The 20,989-nt window shown below is 47.4% G+C and overlaps 1 protein-coding gene across 3 annotated transcripts in view; it reads right to left on the bottom strand.

Moving 5' to 3' along the window:
• Nucleotides 1-20,989, bottom strand: part of TTC28 (tetratricopeptide repeat domain 28) — a 702,579-nt gene that overhangs the window by 181,576 nt on the left and 500,014 nt on the right. For all 3 annotated transcript variants that reach the window (XM_072600072.1, XM_072600073.1, XM_072600074.1), the window contains exon 6: nt 14,592-15,099. In XM_072600072.1, the coding sequence (XP_072456173.1) occupies nt 14,592-15,099 (508 nt within the window). The remainder of the gene's footprint in view (nt 1-14,591; nt 15,100-20,989) is intronic.

Below are 20,989 nucleotides of genomic sequence, written 5' to 3'. Positions count from 1 at the left end.
TGCCTTCCTCTCCACACCACATGGCAGAAATTGCTCCTTGGTTCTGAACTAGTTTCTTTCTTTACACAATATCCTCAGGTCATAGCTGAGTCCTTCACCCGATCCTTCAATCCAAAGAAATGCCTTTGATAAATTCACAGAGGCATTCAAGCCTTCCTCACATCAGACGAGGAGATGTGTTCTCTCTCACCTGACTGATATGTCAGAGCTTAGCATACTGACACTTTGAATCGGTGAGGTTAGGTAGCACTGTGGCCTGGAGTCACAAACACTCATCTTTCCCAATTCAAATCCAACCTCAGACACTTACCAGCTGTGTGACCCTGGGCAAGTCACTTCACCCTGTTTGCCTCAGTTTCCCCATCTGTAAAATGAACTGGAGAAGGAAATGGCCAACCACTCCAGTATCTTTGCTAAGAAAATCCCAAATAGGGTCATGAAGTCAGACATGACTGAAAAATGACCAAACAACAAAAATTTAATTGATTTACTCAATTTATCCTTGTTCTTACACATGAAAACTCAGAAAGGAGAGTACATGCAGGAAGAGGAGGTAGTCAACAACGTTAAATGCAGCAGAGAAGTCAAAAAGGGAAAAGGATGAAGATTGAAAAAGACCATCAGATTCCCACAATTAACCCCAGGGAGAGCACTTTCAGCTGAGTGATAAACTCAGAAGCCAGATTGTGAGGAATTATGGAGCTAGTGACGGGAGAAGTAGAGACAACAAGTACAGAGAAATAGTGCTTACTAGGAGATTGACCAAGAAGAATAGATGACAATAGACTGGATAGTAGGGTCTGGTCAAGGTCTTATCAGGATGTAGGAGACCTGGGCACGTGTGAAGGCATGGAAGGAACGGAAGGTAGGAAATGGGCGGGGAGAGGGAGAGAGAGAGAGAGAGAGAGAGAGAGTGTACTCTGCTGGCAGAGCCTTCTACTGTGCCCTCTACTGTCCCTGAAATCCATTAAATAAACAATTAACAAGCAGTTATTATGCATTTACTATGTACAAGACACTGTTAAGTGCTGCAGACACAAAGGAAAAGCATAACCTTTCCCCTCAAGGGCCTCTCAGTCCAATGGAGAATCTATTGCATGGGGAATAGAGAGAAGAAAGCCTTCAGAAGGGAGGCAGGGGCAGTTTGAGGGACAGGGAAAGGCTTACAGGAGAAGACAGTCCTTGAGCCAAGAATCTGAGCAGAAGAGATTAGGCCGGAGAGCGCTGGAGGCCAGAACTGTCAGTGCAAAGGGTCCCGATGCCCCAGGAGTTCAGGAAGGCTCAACTTCAGGATGTGAAGAGGGGAACGAGATATTAAAACATTGGAAAGAGGAAGAGGTCAGGCTGGGAAGACATGAAAGGCCAAACTGTTTCTATTTCATCCTGGAGCCAGGACTCCCTCTACCTAGCCTGGAGCAACAGGGGGTGACCAAGACCTAGTGCCCCTGTCCTCTGCTCCCCAGCAACACCTCCCAGACAGCCTGGGCACATCACAATTCATCTGCCACCCTTGACCCCTCAGGACGACCCATGTCTGCCATGGGTTTCTTCTAACTTAAGGTTACTCATCACTGGCTGAGGAGAAAAGTATCCCCAACCCCCAAAGCCACCCTCTCTTCTTATTCTCTGATATCCTATCTCCCCCATGTTCTACTCTACTTCTTCCACTGTGCCTTCCAGAATTTCTATTCTGAAAATCAACAAATTTTGCTTCATTTTGGATTTTGTTCTAATTATAGTTAGTCTTCATAGAATGCCTTTCTAAATCAAAGAACTTTAGAAAAATTAATCCATTTGATTCCCACAAAGACCTTTTGAAGTAGGCACTACTATCCCCATTTTACAGATGAGGAAACTGAGGCATAGAGTTTAGGTGACTTGCCTAGGATCATACAGCTAAGTAAGTATAGGAGGCTAGATTGGAACTCAACTCCTCCTGATTCTGAGTCAACCATCATATCCACTAAGTCTCTGAACAACCCACAACTTCCATTTTCATAGTCTTAATGAGGCCTGGTTTCCCCCAGAAGACAACAGGCCTATCCTCACTGGCACTGCTCATCTCTTATCTCAGAGCCCCTGACATAAAGCGGGGCCTTGTTCTCCACTGTCAATTCCCCAATAGCCCTTTACCCCCATCACTGTCCTCTGAAGTTTACTTTAATGACAATTTTCCCCCTGGAGAGATCATGGTGGCCACTGAGGCTTTCCCTCCTTTCTCCAGGAATTCAGGACGATTCACAGAGAAAATTGGAAAAACTGGAAGACATTTGCTGTGAATTCCTCCCCCCACCCTTCATTTCCACACCACTGAAGGTCACCTTCTGCAACCCTTCTTGGCACAGCCAAGCTCTGAAGAGTTCTGGATCCCATCCCCCATTGTCTTCTCCAGTCAATGGCCTCCCAGACAGGTCCCCACTCCCTTCTCTAGTCCTCACTCTCCTGCTATCTTCCAATTCTTTCCAAACCTAGTTCAAGTCCTACGTCCCACAACCTGCAAAATCTTTCCTACACATATCCAGCTATTATCCTATAATGGGGGTGTGTGTGGGAGTGAAGTTAGCTCTAACGTAGCTTCCAACTCTAGCATTTTGATATATAATTCTAACATCCCTTCTGACTCTGATATTTTACTTTCTTTAAGATCTCTTCTTGCTTAAATATTCTATATTTGAAGGCCCCTCCCAGCCCTGACATTCTAAGTTCTGTGATTCTATAAAATTTATGAGGACAAGTCCAATAGGAGAGGCACTTTGTGGGTGAAACACAAAGCTCTCCTGTACTTTGGACATTCTCCTTGGCCTTAACAAGACCTGTGGGAATATCAGAGAATCATTTCCACAGCAGAAAGCTAAAAGCAGAACCCAGCAGAGGTCAGTGCTAGTAAACACTCCAGGAGGAAGGTCAGTCCCAGGCAGCGGGTAGTGTGTGCCATGCCCAGCACAGATGGTGCAGCCTGGGCCACACCTGCACACCCCCACTGGCCCAGCAGTGTGTTGAACAGGCGCCATCACAGATGGACCAGCTGGAAGATCTGCAGGTGCAGGGGGGAGTGGATGCCAGCTGCAGCAGAAGAGGCCAATGATGAAAACCTCCTAAAGCTCCTGCTGCCCACAGTGCAGACAGAGGCCAAAACCTGGGTAGGAAGGAACCAGCTGCAGCAGGGGCTGAAGGCTGGCACCAGCTCCTGTCCACAGAGTGTTTACAGGCAGAGGACCTGGAGTCTGGAATGTCTGGGGCCTCCTGGGCATCCTGGGCATCCTGTTCCTTATCTCATTGCCTCTAAGGTAAGGATGGCTAATGAATAATTGAAGCAAGCTACCAAGCCTTTATTAAGTGCCTCCCATGTGCCAGGGGCATCTCCATAGGGATTGATGACTTCCAATACGTTGCAGAGAGACTACCTGGTACAAGACTCCTCTTGGCCACATACTGGCTGTGTCTCCCACGCCTGGAATTCTCTCCTTCCTGGTCTTACTACAGATGGGGAAACTGAGACTGAAAAAGTTCAGTGACTTGTCTGGGGTCACTCAGCTAGTAAGTGTCTGAGGCAGGATTTGAACTCGAGTCTTCCTGACTCTAAGCTCAGCATGCTAACTGAGGCACCGCCTCTCTTCCCTCCTTGAACAGGACAATTTATCTTCTGGTTCTGTCCCTCACCCTGGAATGGGCTCCCTGCCTACATCTCCCTCCTGGCTTCCTTCATACAGTCATTAAAAATCCCACCTTCTGTAACAGTCTTCTGCCCTCCTTCATAGGAATGCCTTCCCCCCAGGAGGATCTCCATTGTGTGCACCTCCTTCCTTACAGGTCATCCCCCTTAGACTATGAGCTCTTGAAGGGCAGGGCCTACTTTTGACTTTCTTTGTATGACCAGGGCTGAGTGCTATGTCTAAGACACAGCAAGAGCTTACTACATGCTTGCTGATGTGGCTTGTGTGATCCTGGGCATGTCCCTGACCCACGCTGCATCCAAGCAGACTGTCTAAGACTCTAAGCTGCAGAGAAGATTGGCAGAGGGAATTTTTTCCCAGCACATGGGGGACCCTTAGGCCAGCCAAAGCCCTGATCTATCTCCCAGAAGCCTCAATACCAATCTCTGAGGGGGGTGTTCTTGCTCATGGAGGAGGAGAATTAAAATCTCATGGGATTCTCCCAATGGCTCCTCAAGCTACAGAGAACAGAAATGCTCTTGGCCCAGACTCCTTGAAGAGGAAACTGAGGGTCTGTTAGTTCCAGGGACTGCCCATGCTGTGCCAGAGTTGGCGGGCTGGAGGGATGGGGCAGAGCCTGGTGCTTTTTCCATGCCAGTCTACAGGGGCTGGATCCGATGGAGGACCCATCGGTGGTGATGGCCACTCCAAGACGGGGGAAGCAGAAAGGCTGCAGGTAAGAATCCATCTCAGTTTCTTTTTGAGGGGTATTTCTCATTCCACGGGGACTGTTCAAGCTCTGATCTCCAGTGAGTTTCTTTTCAGTGGTTCCTTCCTGTCATAGTAATAGAAATGTTATCAATGCTCAGTCCTGAGCTTTCTAATGGAAAATACCCCACAGGGCCTTTTGCCTCATAAACCCATTTAGCCTCACATGTTCATAATCATTTGTGTAAAGAAGAAAACACTAATTAGAAAGACAGAGCTGTTGTGTTTCCTTTCTCATCACCTTATCTTCCTTATTCAGTTCTTGAAGACTCAGCTATTAAAAGAAATTAAGTAATTCATCAGGCCCATTTCAATTACCTGCTGCTGATAACATCAGATTACAATTAGCATCGACAAATGAACCAAGTGCCAACTGCCAAGCAGAAACATAAGCTCATTTACTGCAAGACTCTGCCTGCTGGAGATGGGATTCTGGAACCTGGCAGTCACTCCATGATGGCAGCCCTGGTCTTCCTCAGGGGCCCCCACCAGTCCAGGATTTGAGTTCAGCTAAGACTAGCTGGGGGATTCAGACACAGATTCTGCCAATATTCACCGAAGGGCATAGCTGAAAAGAATCTCAGAGCAGAGAATGCTGGAGTTGAGGAGAGATGGGGGAAGTCAGGGGAACAGGGGATGTCAGAGCTGTGGGGGGCCGTAGAACAGGGGAGGTCAAGGCTGGGAGGGGCCTTAGAACAGGGGAGGTCAGGGCTGGGAGGGCCTTCAGATAGGTAATGTGGGGATAGGGCTTAGAACAAAGAATGTCAGGGATGGAGGTGGGCTGGGGAGGAACTGAGGAGGGAAGATCTTAGAACATAGAACATCAGAGCTGCTGGGACCTCTCAGAATCTTTCACTTTACAAAGGAGACAGGGGTTCAAAGAAGGGACTTGTCCAAATTCACAGAACGAGATATATGCAGACCAGGGACTGGAATCCATACTTCTTGAGTGTTCTTTATTTACGTAACAATTGCAGCAACTTCAACGCCAGTTTATACATAGATAACGTCTTTAAAGCAGTCATTATCCTACGTGTCAAATTTGATCAAAGGGATATAATAAAATGATTATTTAACTGAGGCACAGTCGAGGATACGTTACTATAATTGAATAATTCTGTCATAATAAAAATATAGATGGCAGCCCAGTAAACCAGGAAGACAAGTTCAAATCTAGCCTCAGACACTTACCAGCTGTGGGACCCTAGGCAAGTCACTTAACCTCTGTCTGCCTCAGTTGCCTTACCTGCAAAATAGCCTGTACTGCCCAGGGTTGCGGTGAGGATCAAATGAGATAAAATTTAAAACACTATCTAACTGCTAGTTAGTATTATTGTTACGTAAGGTGTTTTATACATAAGTCCATCAACAAACAATTATTAAGTTCTCGCTGTGCACCAATACTTCATACTAGCAGTACTGACTGGTTATTCCTGAGGAAGCTGAATGACAGACGCTAAGAATAACTTTGAGGGCAGGAACAAAGTCTGGCTCTCCTTTCGACAAGAAGAGGGTTTTTTCTTTTTTTCTATTACAATATACGTTCTCTCTCTCTCTTTTCCTCGCCTTCTCCCTCCCTATCCCTCTCTTATTCCTGCTTCTACCTCTCCACTCCTCCCCCACATTCATGTCTGTTAATATTTAATTAGAAAATATCCTTTAGGGTACTTTATATTTTTCATTTCTCTTTCCAAGAAAGAGAACGTTATTTCCACTGATGTTTGGAAAATCAGTCTTGGGCTCTTGGCCATAAAAATTTATACCTTTCTCGTACCCGCCTGACCCCTTGGAAGGATGGTTCTAGATGAAACACGAGTGAATGAAGGAGAAAGCTAAGGGTTTCCAATGTGCCATGCACTGTGCTAAGCACAGTCCATAAATACAAAAGGGAAGATGACTGGTGTCGTTTGGATCTCATGAGGTCACAATTAGAATGTGCTCTAGGGTTTCCTAAGAAAAGAGATTCAAATTCACCTTAACGGAGATGCTCCGAGGCAGGATGGGTAGTTACATCTGTGCTTCCCAAGATGCCTGATCTGCCAATGCTGCCCAGGGGACAGTGGCACATGAGGAAAAACTTCCCCCTAAGCAGAGCTGGCCCAAAGTGGAAGGGGCTGCTCTGCTGGGTAGTGGGCAGAGAGGCCTCTCAACAGGGGCCTTCAAGGAGGATGGATGACCACGCATGGGGCATGTTCCAGTGAGGGCTCTCAAGTTGCGGTAAGACCCATACATGGGACAGTGGAAAGGGCACAGACTGTGGCACTTGACATGAATTCAAAGCCCAGTTCTCACCATCTGTGTTACCTTGGGCAACTCATTTAAACTGATCTCAGTAGTGTGGTCACTGGAAAAATGAGAGGGTTGGAACATGGCCCCCAAAGTCCCTTCCAGATTGAAAAATATGATCCTGTGAGTGCCTGGGAACTGTTTTTCTGTGAAATGATCCTACGAAGGAACAGGAGACGACAAAGGAGAGACCTATAAAGAGGGCAACCCAAAGGCTGTTATTTATTGCTGGGCCTCCCTCAAAAAGGAAGAGGCTGCATGAGCAGAGCGCCGGGCTTAAGTCCACACCCCTTCATGGCATCTACCATGGTGACTCCTAGAGGAAGCCTAGGAGGACCATTCCCCAGCTGCCTCAGCCATCTGAATGCTCCTCCATGGTCGTCTGGAGTCCACTGCTCTCCCCACACCGCCATGGTCACACCATCAACTCTCACGGGGTCAATTATCATCTCTATGAAAATATGCCCATATTTCCTTACTTGCTCTGTGTGTCATCTCCCTCCTCTGTCTCTCCTGTCTCTTCTCTCTTCCATCTCTCTCTCCCTCTTCCTTTCCTCTGGGTTCCAATCCTGTATCTAATTTTCTACTAAATATTTTAAACTCTATATTCTTCCATATTTCTCTCAAATTTCATACATACCAAGAACTATAAATCTTGATCTGTCATTCTGCCCAGACTCCACATTGTCGCCAGGTTACTGCCATCCTGGCCTTTCCACTCACAAGGCTGCTGACCTAGGTCAGTCCTCCATTCCTTCCCACCTGCACCAGCCTCCTGTGTGGCCTCTCTCTCTCTCAAGCCTCTCCCATCTCTAATCCAGCTGCTAGTGTGACATTCCTAAAGCCTCATTCCTCTGCTCAATAAGCTCTGGGGGCTCTCTATTATCCATGGGACCAAATACAAACTCGCTTGAAATTTAAAGCCTTTTACAGCCCAGCTCACGCCCACCTTCACTGAACTCTACTATCTAGAAAGCTAGTGATTCTGCTGCTCTGCACAGAACCAATATTGACTGGCCATGTGCCTCTGTACAGGCTGAATGTCCCTTGGGCCTGGCATGCCCTCCCTCTTAGAAGTTCAGCTCAGATGCCACCTCCCATGAAGGCCCACCTATTCTCCCCAGGGGCTGGCACCCTCCCTCTTCCTTGGATAGTCTTGATATATATACATAGACTCGTACCTGCTGTAGTCTCCAGAGTGCCTGGAGGTAGGCCCTTGCTGACTGACTGCTATTCAGCCTTGAATGCCTCTCCCAGTCCTAATGACCCACGATGCGGCCCAAAGGTTCGGTCATCTCTTTGGAATGAAGAATTCTTTATTCATGGAACTCAAACTAAATTTTCAAAAGTTTCATATTTTAGAAAATCCAGTGAGGTGACATTCTTTGGATCCTAGAGTCAAGTCAAGGGCCAGAAAACTGCCAACAACCAAGGTGTTTGGTTTCCTCTTTTCCTTAGAATCTCTCCATTGGCTCCTTGCAACTGACTTTTTTCCTAATGAATCAACTTTGCCCTGTGAATTCTGGGATCACAGAACCCCAGTCAGGGAAGGGCCCAGTAAGTCTCCCCCCATCACCAGGCCATGCATCGCTCTGCAGCCTCTATCTTAGAAAGCCTTTACTTGGATATCTCTAGTGAATGGGAATACCTTAGCTCCTGAGATAATGTGTTCCATTGTTGGACAGCTTTAAATATTAGGAAGATCTCTTTTAAACCAGACAAAAATGACAGCCTTCAGTTTTCCCATTTATTATGGCACCATCATGAGCCCACCAATGTGCTAGTCACCAGGAGGAGACAAGCACCATAATCCCTGTCTGCAATGGACAGATCATCCAGTAAAGGAGACCAGTCTGAGTCTTTATTGTCTATCTCACTTCCCACCCCAACCCCTACTCCTCACTGACCCTGCATACAACACAGGGCTCAGCACACAGCTGGCATGAAATATGTTTATTGGATGGAACTGAATTCTCCGTCCTCTCCAAAATGAACAGGTAACACTATTTGTATTCCCAGCATGGCTGATGTCCTTTCACCCCCATATGTGATGGCCTAAAAATTCTGACAAAATAGTTTTTAAAAAAGGATATATAGAAAACACCAAGGTTTCCAGCCTAGGGATATTAATTAGTTCTCAAAACAAAATTAGACGAAACAGCATTCCGAGGGACAGTGGGGTCCAAAGAAACATTGTCATGTTTGGCTGATTGATACACCAAACCACTTGGCAGGGAGTCTTTGATGTCGAGTGGGATTTCATAAAAAATGCATTAGTTACATTATTATTAGAATATATTGCTTGAGGCAATATTATTTGCTGTATACCTGTGCTGAGAAAACGATTTTCTCTACTTTGTGTTGTTTTTTTTTTATTCTGACTAAACAAGGGGTTGCCATTTAAAAAACAAAGGGAAAGCAAAACATCCAATGTCTTTGGCAGGGCAGCCAAAAAGCCCAAAAGCCAGCATTTCCCAGAGTATCATGTTTCTCAAGTCAAGCTCTCCCACTAGGCATGAGCATGGGAAATGCCCGTCATGCCCTTGGTACTTAGGAAGGGCACTGTGGTAGCTGGCAAAGGTGCTTCCCCCAGGCCTGAAGTCAAACAAAACAAGGAGGTGCCCACAAACTGCCTTGCCTTTCCATCATGGGGTTGGCAAACCGCAGGTGGATGAGTGAAAGGGCTTGAGGACAGGACCTAGGAGGGTGGTTGGGGTTAGAGGTCTTTCTTTTGATTTTCCTCCATTGTCTGTTCTACCGAGTTAAAAAGACAGCCCGACAGAACTGTGGGAGTTGGGAGAGAATAGAGCTCCAAACCAGTGGGTGCACTGACTGCATGTGTGACCCTGGGCAAGTCACTCTCCCCCTTGTAGATAAAACAGGGATGATTCCTGCTGGACTACTTCACTGTGTCTGAGTTTCAAATGATATAATGGATACAAAACAATAAAGTATTGTCAGTCATTTTATTTTTTTAATACAAAATGGATCCAGAAACAAGACCAAGAGAGAAAGAAAAAGAAAAGGGAGATGCGGTGATGGGTGGATGAGGGGGAGGAAAAGAGAGAAAGGGAGAGGGAGGGAGAGAGGGAGGGAGAAAGGGAGGGAGAAAGAGGGGGAGACAGCCCAGTAGCCTGAGGCTGGCAGGGGGAAGTGAAACTGTTTAGGGCAGGCCAAAACCCTTGGCAATTTTTCCAAGACGGAACCAAAATTTAATGAACTCTGTACATGGATGTGTACAGAGATTTTCTTTAAAAAATCAGTGAGTCCACAAGCAGCTATTAAGGGCCTCCTGTGACTCAGGCCTGGTGGGAAGCAGTGGGAATCCAAGAAAGGCCACATCAGACCAAGTGACCATCACCCAGCCCCACTCCCAAGAATTCATGGCCATGGTCGCTTGGGAGTCACCTCAGAGGTAAGACACCATGATCAAGGAGGCTCAGGAGAATCGTGGGCCTTCAGTTGAGGCCTGTAGGATGGCAGGAAGGGCAGCAAGCGGAGGTGAGCAGCCAGCGTTCCAGGCGTGGGAGCAGCCAAGGGAAATGCCTGCAGCTAGGGCACCGAGGCCTGTTCCAGGAGGAGCAGCAGGGACTCGGAAGGGAACGAGGTCAAAGAAAGCCGGAAAGGTAGGAGGGAGCCGGCTTTTAAAGAGGGCTTTTAAGAGCCAAACACAGGGTTTTATATTGGATGCTGGAGGTAAATGCAAGCTTTTTATTGATCGTTAAAATACCGAAGAGTCTAAATCAGCTCCACTCCCTTTTCTTCAAAATTAATAAATGGACAGGCAATAAGACCTGGTCCCTCCCAGCTCCTGAAGAGCCCTGTGCCTTCTCTTGTCTCCACTGGACCAAGCCCTCCACTTCTGAGCCTACACGGCTCCTGTGGCCTGGAGCCTGCACTTCATTCTACAGGGATTGACTTACTGTCTCTTTCCTTTCGATGGTCACTGCTGCCTCTCTCTGGGTCTTCTCTAGCCCATCCTTTTTTAATGACCTGCTTGGGTGGGTATGTGTGTGTGTGTGTGTGTGTGTGTGTGTGTGTCTGTGTGTGTGTGTGTGTGTGTGTGTCTCTGTGTGTGTCTGTGTGTGTCTGTGTCTGTGTCTGTGTGTCTGTGTGTCTGTGTGTAAACAGGCATTTATTAAGCACCATACCTGGCCACTGGACCTACATGGCTCTGGAGGAGAGAGTGAAGCCTCACTTCAATTCAATTCACTTACAAGTTAAGATATCACCTTCCGGATGTCATTAGCCCTCTTCAAGAGCAAAGGATGAGCAGTAGTGACAATATATACTGTGTGAGGCAATTTACAAACATGACCTCATTTGACCTTAACAATAACAACTCTGGGAAGCAGGCGTTATTATTATCACCATTTTACAGATGAGAAAACTGAAGAGTAGTTCAGTGGCTTGCCCGGGGCACACAGCTCATAAGTGTTTGAGACTGAATTTGAACTTGAGTCTTCCTGGCTCCAGAGCTCTTTCCACTCTAACAGCAGAAAGTAGGAATAATCCAAGGCTGGAGTTTTAGTAGATTGGCAAGAGATTAAGAGACGAGAACAGGGCAAAATTGAACTGGGTCACCTAAGGGTCAAGATGGGGAAGGGAAGACAGCGTAGGTGGTTGATGGGGGTGACAAGCTGGGAAAGAAATGAAGAATACAGGAATTGGAGGTCACAGGTTCCATGTCTACGGCAGAGAGAGGTGGAAGTAAAACCGATTGTGGTTAGATCCGGGGATATCTGAGTTCACCGGGATGGAAGTGGTGCATTTGTAGGTGACTGCTATTGTGTGTGGCTGAAGTGAGGTGGAGAAATAGGTCATGAGAAAGGACCAATGTGAAGAAATGGGAGGGTAGGGTGTTTTAGGACATCGATACATATGGTGAAGGTCAGCATTAAGAGGGCAGGAGCTGAGGATGGGGGAAAGACTGCAAGCTGGGCACCCACTGTGGGAAAGGAGAGCATCCTGGAGGTTGGTAAATGGCTGCTGCCTGAATCTTGATTGATACAGATTGAGTGAATGTCAGAGAGGAGAGGCTACTTGATGATGGAGGCCAAGGGAGAACCTCCCAGTGGCCATAGTGAGCAAGGACAGCCCCTCCCCCACACATGACCAGTGAGAAAGGGCAGCCTGAGGACTAGAGGCTTGTCACTAGGAGGGAGCCAGAGTTTAGTAAGGACAAGGATCCAATTGCTCCATTTATCATCTTCAGTCCATCCTGACCAGGCTCCGCCCTCCCTCTCCTACAACTTCTGGTCCAGCCAAATGGGCTGCTCCTCTGGCGGGATCTTCCTCATCCTCACCTTCCCCTTTGAGAAGCTTTAGTTGGCTTCAAAGATCAGGCTTTCCCAATATTCCACCCCAACTGTTAGCATGAGGCCCTCCAAAATTACCTTGTGTTACTGTCTACATACTTAAAATATCATCACATGTATGTGGGTTGTTTCCCGTAAACAAATGTAAGCTGTTTGAGGGAAAAAAATGTTTGATTATTGCCTTTTGATCTGTAGCGCCTGGCACACTGCCTGGTAAATAGCCGGCACCTGGTAAATGCCTATTGACTGACTGATTCTAAGGATTCAAACTACTCTCTCTCCTCAATCACGACTAGGGAGGTGGCACACATTAGCATCTAAGAGACAACCAAGCGCAAAGCGATACCTGTCTGCATGCCAGGAGTCCCTGGCATGTTCTACTGGCCCCAAATTTACACCAGAACACATTAAAGAAATGTTTACTAAATGTCTCCCATGTGCAAGCTCTCCCAGCCCTGGGCACTACCAAGGAAATAAAGAACAGGATGACATGGTCTCTACCCTCAATGGAAATGAAAAACCTCAGAGAATTAGGCAGAACTACCTCCCTCCCCACCCTCCAGCCTTCCCATTGTTCCAAATGTTTGGTCATTTAATAAATGATGCAAATTGACTAAAATAAGGCAGGATCTCAAAGTGGATTAGAGAAAGCTCTATATGGCTACTTTTAACTGCAGCTTTTGTACTAAGTCCTGGAAAATGTATATAATATGGCTTATATTTCTGAGTCTATTAAATCAGTCACTGATTTTAATACATTTCAGGGCTATCCCTAGGAGAGTATAGGACCTTTCTTTTCTCCTACTCACTCCCTACATATATATGTGAAATGTGATTAAAATGAAAATCACATTTGGGAGAGAAGGGGCAGAAAGAGGCAGATTGGAATTGTTTCTATATAAGGGAGGAGGAGAGTGGGAGGTTTATATCCTGAGGCTGATTGTATGTGATTGCACTGACACTGCCTCCTTTTCCTGCCCCTCCTTTCTACCATGAGTCACGGAGCTCCAGGTCCAGCTGTATGGATCCCAGAGAAACAGGGGGCCTCTCCAAAATACATACTCCAGCGTATTACCTTGATTTCTGCATCCTGGTTACAGCTCTTCTCTTAGTTCCAAACACAAGTAAGCCTCTCATATATTTTTGGTTCTAAGAACCCCATGAAGCGATTCAAGGTTTCACCAGTGTGGGCACTCCTCCTTCCCATGTGGCTCATAATCCTTTCATTCCTCAGCAGAGGAGGCATCAGAACCAAACACTGTTCACCTGGGGATGGACTATCTAGTGATAAGCCTCTCCTCTCTGTCCTCAGTTAAGGCAGCTCCGAGGATGACAAGTCTGGGAGGCCCTGCTACCCCTTGTATTCTACTGGAACTAGAAAGTAATTAAAATGACAAGTTTCTCTCATTTTCTCTAGCCATTCCATTCATTTTTTTCTGAACTGTCATCCTTTGACCCAATGCAAGTACAGATCCATCAAATGCTAGCAGCAATGATGCTTCTCATTTCCATTTCAACCCAAACAGCTGGACTGACTCATGACGCCACACCATCTTCATCCTGCCCTTTGACTCTTCATGGCTGCATGGGAGCCCCATTTTACACTGCAGTTCTCTCTACTCAGCTCCTTCTGCCACTACACAAAGGCAAAGGACGCTACAAGACTGAGAGCCAGTCTGTATTTTTCTTTCTCTCATCACCTAGGAAGGAGTTAGACTAGACAGCCTCCAAGTTCATACCCAACTTTAAACTCATCAGCCTCGTGGTCAGCTGACTGGCGAGGAACCTTTCTATCCTTATCCAGCTGGTTCTCAAAGAGGAGACACATTCTGTTCCTAGCACCATACTTGAAGCCTTTCCAGTATGGCTGGACTTGTCAGATTCTGCACTAGGCTGACCAGCAGCACAGCCACACCCCAGCAAGCCATCTGCAGAGGAGTCCTTTAGAGTTACACAAGCTATCTAGAGACCAAAAGAGTTTACTTAGATGAACTCATTTTTGTAACTGAACATCACCACAACAGTCACATAAAATCAATTTGATTTCAACAGAACTTTCCCATTTAAAAATAGAAGTCTGGGTTCACTTTATCCCATTGATTTCATTTGTGAGCACAGACTAGGAGTCCAGGAAGCTCCATTCTCTGTGATATGAAATGCACTAACTAAAGAAATCCCTTTAAAACACCCTCCAATTCCACTCAATTGATAACTACCTAGGAGCTGCTTTTTCATTTAAACCAAACACAGCCTTGTATCATTTTATTCGCTTCTCTCTAATTAAATAAATCTGGTCTTTCTACTTTGCAGACAGATTAAAAGGCTGGGGTGTTTTGTTTTTCTCATGCTTTAGTGTTCCAGTCCTAAAGTGCACTGTGATGACAAGGAAAACTTTGGCGACTGGGGGGGGCGGTAAGTTGGCTCTTCACCAGAGCATGTGAAAGTCAGAGGCAATGCTGGATGTGAAAATGAGACTATCGAATAGCCCCTACCATGGCTGGTCCACCAGGTTCTCTGTGCCTCCCCTTCCCTTCCAGTATATAAGAGTGAGCCTTTAGGGCCTTACCCAGATTGGAGGATGCCCGTCCCTCAGCAGCTCGGTCTTTGAGGCTCTCCGCAATGTCCAGCTGCTGCTCATGGTACTGCTTGGCCCTCTCCAGGTCCTGCATGCACCTGGCTGCATGCCCCAGGCCAGCATAGGCACGCATCTCGATGGCCTTCTCCAAGAGCTCCTGGGCCAGCTCCAGCACATAGTTGTGGTAGGACATGGCCTTATCAAAGTTCCTTCGGTAGTGGTAGGCGCTGCCCAGGTTGCTGTAGGCCCGGGCTTCCTCACGTTTGTTGCCCAGGTCCTTGGCTATTTTCAGGTGCCGCTCATGACACTGCACGGCGTTCTCAAAGTCCCCCATGGCGATGTACACGGCACCCATGTTGCCCAACTCTCTGGCTTCTGAGAGCTCGTCTTTGGACTGTTTGGCCAGAAGAACACACTGCTTGTGGCTGGCCAAGGCATTAGGGTAGTCTCCAATGGCTGTGTAGACATGGCCTAAGCTGCTCAGGGCTGAAGAGGCGGCCTAAGAGGAAAAACAAACAAAGCAGAAAGGGTGAGAAACCTAAGTCCTTCAGAAAACTGGAGGAAATGTGACAGGGCCTCAGGGAATACTGCCCACTGCTCCATACCCAGAATCCTAAGGACAATTTTGCTAGTGTACCATGAACTTTATCAGAGCCAAGAGTGATTCAACCACACTGAGAGTAACAGTTACCTTTATGAAGAGAAAAACAACATGATGGAGTGACCAGAGAGAAGGCCTCAAAGGCATCTGAATCCTGCCTCTGACCCACATGTGGGTGTCTGACCCTCAGGGCACAAGTCGCTTCACTGCAGGAGCTCTGGACAATCAAGACTATCCATGGGGGAGAAAAGGTAAGCCACACTGGCAGAGGGTGCATCCTCCCTAGGGAAATCCCAAGTTCAATCTCCATTTCTGGGGTTATTGGGGGGTATTTTTGGCTATGAGAAAGATTTTTTATTAAATAATTTAACAATTAAAAGGGCTTTCCACAGGCAGCCTCATCTGATCCTTACAAATCCTGTGGGTGGTAGATTTGTGTGGGAGCACCCCTTTCAGAGGTGACCCCCAGAGAAAGGCTCAGTTAAGGGCAGGGATCTGTCACTTCTATCCCCAAAGTGACCAATTTGGGCCCAGTTCTTCTGATGCTAAAACGAGGACTCTTCTGTATCACTTGGGAAGTTGTCCCGTAAGATGGGGAGAAACGATTCACATCTTTGGGCATGCGCCTTCATCAACAATTCTGTGCTGTTTACAGAAAAATTTGACCTAATTTTCAACATGTATTATGTGATAAATCTATTATCCCTACAACCCTCTCTGACACACTGTACACAGTGGTCAAAAAGTAGACAAACTGTCGGATTTCATTCTGGTGAGCACAAGCAGTGGTGACAACGAGCCTCTTTCAGTGGTGTGAGTATGCAGAGATGGCACCCACAGACAGCAGACTTAATGTGGCTGGAGGGACAGAGGCAGCTGAGGCATATCTTGGGGTGGGCACACCTCCCTTTGGCACAGAGGGCTGTAAAAAGGCAGCAGGGCCTCAGTGCACACTTCTGGCACAGGCCAAAAGAACAAAAGCTGTGGTCCAGGAAGCAAGAATAATGATTCCACTGTGGTGAGAGTGTGTCTATCGGATGGGGGCACAGGGGACAGTGAGAATGCTGCCAGGACAGAGAGGCAGTGGTGGAACTGGGAGCTTGCCCATAGACCCAGATGTAGGAATTGGAGCCTGGTGCCCATTCTGTTCATGTGACCCAGCAGTGGCTCTCAGAAAGCAAATGAGCTACAGCTGAGATCCACACAAGTCTGGGCTCCATCCATACCCATCCCTGGCAGGGCAAATCTCGCCCTTCCCCACAACAATGCCACCTCATATTTTGGGGGGGTAGACATTTTAAATATACTGCTCCTTGTCTGTGTTGTCTCCCCATGAGAGGATGCAGACTCCTGGAGGGAAGAAGTGGTTTTGTTTTTTAATTTGTATCCCCAGGCCTTAACATGCTGGACCTGGCATACAGTAAGCACTTAATAAAGGCTCACTTGTTTGGTGCTGTAGACATAGGGCTTAAAAAAGTTTGTACACCGAGTGCCATCAAGGCAGAGGCAGTGGGCCACAGCTCCATTCCCCTGCACTGCCCAAGGGACAACAGGCGTTGGATTTTCCAGGAACCCAACTGTGAGAATAAAGGGTTTACCAAGGGCATAGTAGCCCCCTGAGGAGGTGGAAAGAAGTAGGGAGCCCCAGCTTGGAGTCCTAGCTGAGTGACCCTGGGCATTCTCTGAGTCTCGTTCTCCTCTGCCAGATAGCAGTGACTGAGCCTGCCACCCCACCACTGATGGGAGAAAGGCCTTCGATGCTGCAAACCCCAAAGTTGGGCTATATTAGGATGAGCTGTTGTTAGCAGTTCTCACTCTAGAGCAGTTCTGGACTGTGGCTATGGTGTGAGGCACCAGTCAGTCCCTAGACTGGGCCGTTGATGAAGGCTTCAGGCAGGGAGGAGTGGCCTGCGATTCTGGGACCCTCCACATCTGTACCATGGAGGCTCCAAGAGCAGCCCAGGGGAGAATCCTGACCTCAGCATCTGGTCCCTTAAATATACTTTTATAATCAAGGAAGACCCCATTATTCCTTTATTCCCAGATGGAAACATCTCTGAACATAAGGCCGGGGACTCCGATTTCTCTCCTCTGCTAGGTAGCTAAAAATGGTCTCTACTTCACTTTCCCTGCACATGTTCAAGTTGCTGCTGTGACTTAGTGTCAAGAAATAGCTCTCCTGTTGTGATTTATCACTTCCCATCCCTCTCACCCCAAGGGCAGAAGTGATGGGGATGGGGGTGAGCAGGCAGTCAGCTGACCAGGTGCCTGACCCATCCATCACAGAAGTGAGAAGGGGCTTTCCTGACTCCTTGAAGCCTAGTGGCCCACCTCCCTACCACAGAGCAGCAGAGAGGGAATGTGACTGGCGTCCCCCCGCTGGAGAGGCAGTGTGGGTTCTGGGAAGGACACTGCTGGTTCTTCTCCTGTATGACTGCTAGCAGGTCACAGTTCTTCTCTGGGCCTCACTGTCCTCATCTGAGGGCTAGGCCAGAAGATCTCCAGGGTCCCTTCCAATTCTAAGTCCTAGGATTCTCTCTCCAACTTTTCAGTGGGACAAAGAGGGGCAAGACAGGTTAACCCTCCCATGACCCCCAACCAGCAGACAGGGTCAGAAAAAATGAAGTGAAATAACAATTCTATCCATTGGTGACGTGACCATCACAATCTTCTACCTCCCTTTGCTTCATATTACCTTTCCTCCTTGCTTACCTAGGAAAGTTGTGTTTTTGGTGGAAACATCAATGAATGAAGGGTTGGGAAATCTAGGTTCAACTACTGTGAGAGTGAAGGCCCCATTGCTCCTAATCTCTGGCCATCAGTGGCCTCATCTGGAAAATAGGGATAGCCAAGCTTGCATCACCTCCCTTCCAGGATACAAAAATATGAACCAGTATTCATTCAGTCAGCATGCATTAATTGGAGTCCCATCTCAGACACTTGCATTAATTGAAAGAACATCTGTGGCCACCTGCTAAGTGGACAGGGATGAGATCAGAGTGGAAGGAGGTGAGAAGTATAGATGAGACAGGGCCTCTCGGCTTCAGGGGCTTAGAGACACTATTAGTGCACCAGACAAGAACACATAAGTAGTGAGGTAAGGGCCAAGGGGAAGAGCATTACCCACCAAAGGGGAATCAGGGAAGGCTTCACGGAGGAGGCATATTTGGTTGGATTCAGCAGACAGGGTTAAAGGAAGGACAGACAGAGAAGGGAGAGCATAGGGCATGTAAGGAGCAGGCTGAAGAGATGAGAGTGTTGTGGGGAAGCATAGGACAAAGCAGGGATTGGCCGGCTGAAAGGAAGAAAGCCTCTTTGTGAGGCTAGGGAAGCCCCCAGGTCCCCGAGGAGGCCAGGGCTGGGGACAGCACCAGCACAAAAGGAAGGGCTATTTACTTCTCCCCACCTCCACCCCCCTCCCCCTCAGCTTCAGGCCTGTTATTTAACTTAATGGATCTCTGATTGCATTTGCGTGGGCAGACCCTCCACTGGCACAGACAACAGCTCCCCCACTGCCTTATTAGATGATCTTGTGAAGTTCTATGGCCAAAAACATCCCCCAAACCCTACCGATGTGGGGAGGCCAGCCTTCAGGTCAAAGACCTTGTGTGATCTGGGCTCAGCCTCCAAGTCATCCTGCTCTGACAGGACCTTCTGGAGTCTGAGCTCTGCTGGAGGGAGGGAGCAGAAGAACTCTTCCTCTGTGTCACTGGGGACTTGGCATATGGCAGAGAATGCTGCTGCTGCTGTCCTCCTTTCTGTTGGGGGTGTTCTGTTGGACAGTCATGGAATTCTTCTGGAAGCTTGCATGTCCTTCTCAAACGAGGAAACAACCCCAAGGAGGCTGTCACGAGGAACTCTGCAACCGGGCACTGACCATGTGTGCCCAATGGCAGCCTCCACTGGCTTCTGCCACCAGGCACCCAACACATTACAACTTGGACTAAGCAGCTCTATTCCCATCAGTTGCCACAGCAAACAAAGTCTGGGTGTTTTCCCGCTTCCAGGCAAATAGTCATGTAATGAGATTTATCAGTTAAATGAACTACAAATGAATAACTTGTTTTGGTTCCTGTTGCCTGGAATAAGGTTACAGCTGAAACCAGCTGAAATTTCAAGCTGTTTAGCGGACTCACAAGACTACCATCTATGGGAAAGATGTGGCCGTACCACAAGCAGATGCTGCTGCTTCTGACCTCAAAGCTCATAGGCCGCTCAAGCATTGAGTGGTCTGTGATCTCTGCGCCAGCATCACAGCCCTGGGCTAGGACTGTGGGGGACAGAAAGCATGCTGTCTGCTTCCCACAATGGGAAAATATGCAAACATCTGTATTCAAATAGAGAAATACATGCAAATAGTTATCATCAAATATTTAGTTGGAATAAAACAGTATTTTTTCTCTTTCCACAACAAATGAATCGCTCATTGTCTCACCAGAGCATATAATCCTGAGCAGAGATGCTGAGCCGTGCTTCAGGAAGTCACTCACCCCAGGCTGATTTTGAAAAAGGAAAGACACCAAATGAATCTTGCAAGACCTCAGAATCGCAGACAGACGGAGGTAAGGATGACTTTTGAGACACCTCATCCAACCCTTCAGCTCACAGAGAAAGACACTAAAGCCAGAGCCAGAGAGTCGCCCACCTGTCCCAAGGCACAAGGTGCCTGCCCAGGGTCCCACAGGAAGTCAGGGACAAGCCTGGGGGAAACCTGAGCCTTTTCACCTCTCCACCCACCTGCTCTTAAGAGCACTGAAGGCTGGGGCAGCAGGAACGGTGGGCTTCATCCTGAAGCAGACTCTTAGCACTCTTAGTCTGAGATAAATCCAGAAGGCTCCTATTAAAGCACCGTACAATACATGTGCCACCTTGATAATGGTAGTGACAGGGTGATGGAGCACGATCATAAGAGCTGTCATTTCAACTCAACAAACATCTATTAAGTACCTACTAGCACCGAAAACCAACAAAACCATCCCCCACCCTTAAGGACCTCTCATCTCACTGGCAGTTACGCCACATACAAAGATATATAAATACAGGAGAGTTAGAAGGGGGAAAGGAGAAAAGACTTTGTGTAGGAGGCAGTGGCAACTGATGTGGTCCTCAAAGGAAGCTAGGAATTCTGAGAGGTGGAGGTGAGGAGGAAGGGCATGTAAGGCATGGAGGAGTCAGGAAAAAGGCATGGTGGTGGGGAATGGAATGTGGAGTTTGAAATCAGTCTGAATGGAACAGGGGAGTGTGTCAATAATGGCACATGAGACCCAGACTGTGGAATGTTTCACAAACCAAGCTGAAGGGTTTACATTTTAATGTAGAGTCAATAGGGATCCACAGGAGATTTTCTTAGGAACATTAGTATGCCAGCTGAGTGGAGGATGGATTGTAGAAAGGAAGCAGGGGTAAGGATGATAATGACATAACTGATATTAATTTAGTGTTCACTACGTGCCAGGAACTATGCTAAGCACTTTACAAATATTATCTCATGTGCCACACAACCCTGGAAGGTAGGCACTATCATTGTCCCCATTTTACAGATGGGGAAACAGAGGCAAACAGGAGCAGGTTTGCCCAGAGTTATATGGCAGTTAAGTGTCTGAGGGTGGATTTGAACTCAGGTCTTCCTGACAGCAGGCTCAGGGCTCTCCCCATTGCACCACCTAGCTGTCCCAGTTAGGAAGTTGTTGAAATAGTTCAGGTAAAAGGTGCTCTTGAGCCTAAATTAGGGTGGTAACGATGTGAGTGGAGGGAATAGGATGAATGTGTAAGACATTCTAGAGGTTAA

The sequence above is a fragment of the Notamacropus eugenii genome, chromosome 4, assembly GCF_028372415.1.
Source record: "Notamacropus eugenii isolate mMacEug1 chromosome 4, mMacEug1.pri_v2, whole genome shotgun sequence".
Classification (NCBI taxonomy): Eukaryota; Metazoa; Chordata; class Mammalia; order Diprotodontia; family Macropodidae; genus Notamacropus; species Notamacropus eugenii.
Note: the sequence above shows the minus strand (reverse complement) of the source record. Positions and strands in the feature narration are given on the sequence as shown.